The sequence below is a fragment of the Helianthus annuus genome, chromosome 5, assembly GCF_002127325.2.
Source record: "Helianthus annuus cultivar XRQ/B chromosome 5, HanXRQr2.0-SUNRISE, whole genome shotgun sequence".
Lineage (NCBI taxonomy): Eukaryota > Viridiplantae > Streptophyta > Magnoliopsida > Asterales > Asteraceae > Helianthus > Helianthus annuus.
In genome coordinates, this window is record NC_035437.2 from 13,840,330 (window position 1) to 13,846,920 (window position 6,591).

The following is a 6,591-nucleotide window of genomic DNA, read 5'->3' on the forward strand; positions in this document are numbered from 1 at the left end:
TGAGATGCCCTTAAGTTCAGGCGGGCCGCCTGAACTTAAACAACTTCAGTTTTTCCAAGTTAAGTTCATGCGGGGCGCCTGGAAATGTTTCAAAGCCCAAGCGGGCCGCCTGGAAGCTCCAGGAATGTATTTTTCGCTTTGTTTCAGCTCCCGACTCCTCGGTTTCCGTGCCAAACTTTCTCCGGCCCAGATTTTACCTCGTATCTGTTCCTTTTGCTGCAAAAACCTGGAAAACACGAAACAATCAAAAGTATATACATCCTACCTAAAACCGACACTAAAACTGACTAACTAACGACTAAAACTGACACGAATACCAATGTATTTTGCAATACATCAAATATCCCCACACTTATCTTTTTTTTCGTCCTTGAAAAAGAATAATGCAAACGGAATCATAATCAAGGTAATCGTTCGGGTCAAAAGTGTATGTTCATTTATTAAAACCGAGACATGTGTTAGCTACGATTGCAAGTATATCGATCCTCTTAAACCCAAACCCGGTTCCGAGCCCTTATCATGCAATTTAAGTCCGAATATGGGTCAACCTACCTAGGGTCTCACACTAAAAATCGCAAGTACATCTAATCCTACCTCAAACTTATAGGACAAAGAGAACGATCAAAAACCAATTCCCAACCGCTTTATATCAAAACCAATATAGTTTGCAGTCAAACAATTTTTTTCAATTTTTTTTTCTTTTTCTTCTTTTTTTTTTCTTTTTCGCTCGTGAGTCTAGACGGTTCTTTCCCAAACCAAGAGGCAATTCGGCTGTAGAGTCGCTATCCCCAACCACAGACTACATAGTTTCGGTACTTTTTATTATTTTTTTTTTCTTTTCATAGCTTTGCACGGTCGATTTCACACGCCCTAGCGGTAATCCGATTGTAAAGTCGCTATCCCCAATCAAGACTACATAGAAGCGGCTACTTTCATTCAGTTTCTAGCTCACTTTTATTATATATTTTTTTTTCACATGATCGCAAACTCTAACGGTTTTAACTTATAACGGCGCCCCTTATGTTATTTTGGCGGTTTCGACTTCCCCACTTTTCTTAGATGAGAACCCACTAGTAGACCGACATTAGGTATATTAAGATCAAAGGAAACTCAAAACCGAACCGAGCCTACCCGCATATCCCAAACTAGACACAAGCACGAGTAAATTATTCTCATATTATTATTATTTAAACCCGAACAAAAACCTCGACTTTTCTATCATTTTCCGTTTTTATTTTGCAAAACTTCTATTTTCAAAAGACATTTTCTGATTTTTTCAATTTTTTTGGATTTTTCAATTTTTTAATTTTTTTGCATTTTTTCATCATTTTTTTTTTCGACTCAAGACTCACTAACTACAAGTTCCCATCCCCACACTTGAATGTTGCATTGTCCCTATAGCAAGGATGGAAACCTGACTTCTAAAACCTAAAAACAAAAATAAATAAATAAATATACAAGTATACAAGTGGAACGACTTAGCTGAATCATATGTGAGACTGTCAGTATGCCAATCGATACCACACATGCCCTCCAATCCAAAACGCGCTCAGCAAACTGCACTAACTCGGACACGCGAATGGAAGCGGCATCAAAATCAACCTAACACTCAAACATACCAAAACCAAAATAATATATACCATCAAAGTATCATCAAACAAGTATCATCCAACCCACAACCCTGCCAACCAATATATCATATCAATACAAACCAACTGTGAGGATCAAAAACAGCATAAAATAAAACAAAAGATATAAATGCTCCAAGAACATTGCTGCACATCCTCACGCATCTCCTGCTCCTCCCTGCTCTCCACCAGTAGACTCCTCCTGACCACCAGCTGGACCCTCTTGCTGTGGCTGCCTCGATGACGGTAGCTGTATGTGGAAATGATCATAAATAGCCTGAAAGCCCTCATGCATCTCCTGCCTAACCTGCTCCACTCTGTCATATAAACCCTCCAATGTCAGCGGCATTGGCCGCGGATGCCTGACAGGGCGCTCACGTACCGGTAACTGATGCCTCTGTAGTGGCGGCCGAATACGCTGTGGAACGGCACCCTGCATCGCCTCTGCAGCGGCTGACTCTGGTGGAGGTGGCACCTGCTGCCCCTCAGTCAATGCCTCCCACGCTGGTGGCGTCGCCACTGTCACTATCCTCGCCAACTGTAGACTCTTCAGCTCCATGAGTGATGGAACTGGTCCTACACGCATCAGATCAGGCGGGAAATCAGCAAAAACACCTAAATTGGCCGCTAGCATCGTGATGTACGGCCCACCATATAACCTCGCATTCTTACCCCCCTTCTTCGGCCTCGCTAACGACCACGCCAAAATACTTGCCAGATTTGCTGGCCTCCCCTCAACCATACACATCAGACAGAACAAGCTATGCTGGTTTACTTTGTCCCCCTCGTATCTACCAATCAAGGTCGCCGCTAGTATCTTGTGTACAAACCTATAAAGCGGATCCCTAATGTCAGACGCTACCATATTGCCTGAATACGGTGTGGTAGCAATACTCGCCCAAAACCTCTGCAGGTCTCCTGCCAACACACACGACTCCTTCTCCTCCTTCGCTACATACCTCAACAAACTCCTAAACTCATCCGACTCTACCTCCTGACATGAATAAAATCCAGTCGCCTCAGCGAACTGTGGCAGTGTCATATTTAATATCCTCCGGCCTAGCGAAAACGAAACCACATCAGCCTCATCGAAACCCCCTGGATGTCTGTAATAGAACGTGGAGTGAAACTCCAGGGTAAGCTGATAATACTGTGGCGCGTCACATTCCACCGCCATCCTAAACTTAGAACCCAGCAGCTGCTCTAACCTTTCCACCTGTCCTAACTGCCTCACTAAATCCCAGTCGATCCTCCGAAACTCTAACAAACTCAACTTCTTAATCGGATCATACTTCAAATACTCCGCCGACCCAACCGTAAACCGTAACAATGGACTATCCCCCAACCTATTCGACTGACCGTGGGGCGTCCCGTTGTCCCTATATATGATTTCCCTAAGTACCGGAACACCCGGCTGCTCCTGTGCAGCCGCCTGGGCCCTCGTATTGCGCCTCTTGCGCTTCACACCAGAAGACGACCCTTCACCTGACATTCCTGTTCACAATAAATCAACAAATATGCAAAACAGGTGAACAGTTAGTAAACACAAGCTATTTTTGGTTTTTTTTAATTTTTTTTTTTGATTTTTTTGGAATTTTTCTGTTTTTTATTTTTTTATTTTTTTTATTTTTTTTATAAAATAATAATATAATAATATAATAATGTACAGTCGGACGACGGCCGTATAGCATTTCGTTCGCGGCCGTCGTCCGATACAAGTGCATATCGCATAAACAACTCGAAAATAGGCCAACCTCGCCCGAATGGAGATTGAGTACGAGCGAAGCGGCCTAAAATCAAGCGATGCAATAGTACGCGCAAAATACGACACTAACACGACTCAACATGACTCGATACGGACAAAACACACTAAACGACCCTAGACGACGCAAAAACTAGACTATAGACGCAAAGACGACACACCGACTCAAAAAACGACACTTTAGACGCAAAATACACAAAAAATACACTTTTACCCCCTCCCGGTACCTTGCTCGCCCTCGAGCAATCCCAAGTGCCGAGAAAGCATCACATACCAAGTGTGGAAGCAATGGAAGCAATGCGCGCAAAGTTTTGTGAAAAATGGAATTTTTATGAAACGGCGCGAAATACCTCCCCACACTTGAAGTGCATCATATCCAAAACAACCGTCCGCGTCCAAACAACACGCCCAAAAATTTTGCGGACAAAACCACCCCCCTTATTTCCTTCCTTTTCCCATTCGCACGCCTCTCAAATCAAGCATAATCAAATCAAACCAACCCGAGCCACCCGCACCCTATCTAACTATTCGGTAACGCGAACAATACGGAACTGACCCATTACCCTGACTGCCACAATACTTGACTCAACTCGACTGACATGACCGGACCTTAACTTGCAACCTACTGACAAGACTCAACTAAATAGCACCTGCATCAAATATCAAACAATCTACGGACTGAACTGAATTCGACACAGACCCATATAACGAACTCCGGACTTGACTCGACACAAACTGAACAAAATAAGTAATTTTTGCAGAGAAACATACCTTGGTGTCGATGACTCGAACAGTGATGAGATGGTGTATGGCTACAGCGGTGCAAGGTGTCTTAATGGTGATGGTCGGCGGTGCTGAGGATGGTGGTCGGTGAACTGTGGTGGTGACTGTGAAGGTGAGAGGAGGGTGTGGGAGATGGTTAACAGTGACTGGTGATGGTGTATTGCGGTGGAAGGTGAAGATGGTGGGTATGGCCCGAGAAGGTGGGTGGAATGGTGGGTATGGCGGTGGTAATTGGTGGGGTTGGTGTAATCGCCGGAGAAGAAAGGGTGGTGTGTGGAGTGGGTCGGTTGAATCGCCGGCGATAATGGTGGATGGGGATTATTTCAGAATGGGTGATGTTAGGGTTCCATTTGGGGATTATTTCAAAATGTTGCCGACATAAGCTAGTCTCGCGGCCCACTTAAGAAATTACAGAAATATGATGCAGGCCGCGAGCCATTAATTTTTTCCAAAACTCTTTAGGCCAAAGCGGCCCGCGTAAGTGAGTGAGTTAAGTTGAAGCGGGCCGCGAGCCATAAACTCTTGTCAACACCCTTTTAAAGCCAAGCGGCCCGCTTTAGTGATTAAGCCAAGTTGAAGCGGGCCGCCTGGACAGCACAGAACAGCAAAGTGTTTGGCAGTTAACAGCAGGTGCAGCAGAATTCACAAATTTTGATTCCCAAATTACCCCTGGCCATTAATTTCTCGTTTTTACCTTTAAACGTACCTGCGAGGTTGTTCGGTAGTCGACGTCTGCCATGTGAAGGCAATGAAACCTGCAAAAAATACTCACGACACACACAAGATGCAAAACACGCAAAACGACATAAACGACGCAAAAACACACAAACACTAACTAAAAACACGACACGGACAACGACTCAATGTACAAACTCTACACTTGAGTTTTCACTCAAGAATCTACGTGGCGGTGCTAGGCGGGTCCGAAAGAGGAATGGTTTCCTCTTCGGCGGTGTCGATGGGACCCCCTATGTAATGTTTCAACCTATGCCCATTTACCTTCCACACATGTGAAATCGCTTCATCAAACAACTCGACGGTGCCGTACGGGAAAACCTCCTTCACGACGTACGGCCCGGACCATCTCGACTTCAACTTTCCGGCAATCAACTTCAACCTCGAGTTGAACAATAACACTTGATCGCCCACTTTAAACTCCTTCAACTTTCGCAACTTCCTATCATGCAAAGCTTTCGACTTTTCCTTTATACTCCAAGAACGATCATACGCGGCGTCACGAAGCGCCTCTAACTCATGAATTTGGAAAAATCGTCTCCTAGCGGCCTCGGTCAAATCTAAATTCACCGTTTTGAGCGCCCAAAGAGCCCGATGCTCTAACTCGACCGGTAAATGGCACGCTTTCCCATAAACGATCATAAACGGTGTCGTCCCTAATGGCGTCTTGTAGGCGGTTCGGAAAGCCCACAACGCATCGTCCAACTTGTCGGACCAATCCTGCCGACTCTTCCCTACCGTCTTCTCCAAAATCCTCTTTACTCCTCGATTCGCGTTCTCCACTTGACCGCTCGTTTGCGGATGATACGCGGTAGACAAGTGGTGCGTAACTCCATATCTCTCCAACGCCTTCTCCATAACCGCATTGCAAAAATGCGTGCCTCGATCACTAATAATGGCTCTAGGCGTACTAAATCGCGTAAACAGCTTCTTCAAGAACCTCATCACCACTCGTGCATCGTTAGTAGGCAAAGCTTGAGCTTCCACCCACTTCGAAACGTAGTCAATCGCAACGAGGATGTACCGATTTCCACTCGAAGATGGAAATGGTCCCATGAAATCGATGCCCCAAACGTCAAAGACTTCCAACACTTGAATAGGATTCTGGGGCATCTCATCCTTGGATGAGATGTTGTCGGTCCGCTGGCACCGGTCACACTTTCTCACAAACTCGGCCGCATCGTCTACTACCGTCGGCCAATGATGCGTGTGTAGTGTAATATTATTTTTGATGTTTATTTAAGCCCTTTTTACACTTTTAGCCAAGTTTTAAATTTATAAAACACGATATTTACTAACACTAAACACACATATGGGCAAGTGCACCCATCGTGGACGTAGTATAGTGTTGGTAAGATACCGAGGTCGTCCAAGGACACAAGAGCTTTTAATACCGGTTTATCCTCAACGTCTAATCAAATCAAAAAGGTTAGAAAATGTTTTAAACTAAGAAAAGTAAAAACTAACTAAATGCTGAAAAATAAAATAAAGAGAAAAATGCCCGGATAGTCCCTGTGGTTTCACCTTTTTTCACCTATAGTCCCTATCTTTCTAAAACTACTTGAATAGTCCCCAAGTTTTCACGTTTTGTTCTCGGATAGTCCCTAGGTCTAACTTCAGTTTGTTTTCTCTGTTAAAATGATGTGAAATGACAAAAATACCCTTTCCTTAAAAGGCCAAACC

The 6,591-nt window shown here is 44.4% G+C and overlaps 1 protein-coding gene across 1 annotated transcript; it reads right to left on the reverse strand.

Moving 5' to 3' along the window:
• Positions 1-5,073: 5,073 nt before the first annotated feature.
• LOC110942708 (uncharacterized protein K02A2.6-like) lies at positions 5,074-6,021 on the reverse strand. Its single transcript, XM_022184474.1, has one exon. The coding sequence runs from the start codon at positions 6,019-6,021 to the stop codon at positions 5,074-5,076; it is 948 nt and encodes a 315-aa protein (XP_022040166.1).
• Positions 6,022-6,591: the final 570 nt, after the last annotated feature.

Bases quoted from the DNA above. Each gene is read 5' to 3' on its own strand.
- LOC110942708 (XM_022184474.1), bottom strand. From the start codon at position 6,021: ATGCCCCAGAATCCTATTCAAGTGTTGGAAGTCTTTGACGTTTGGGGC.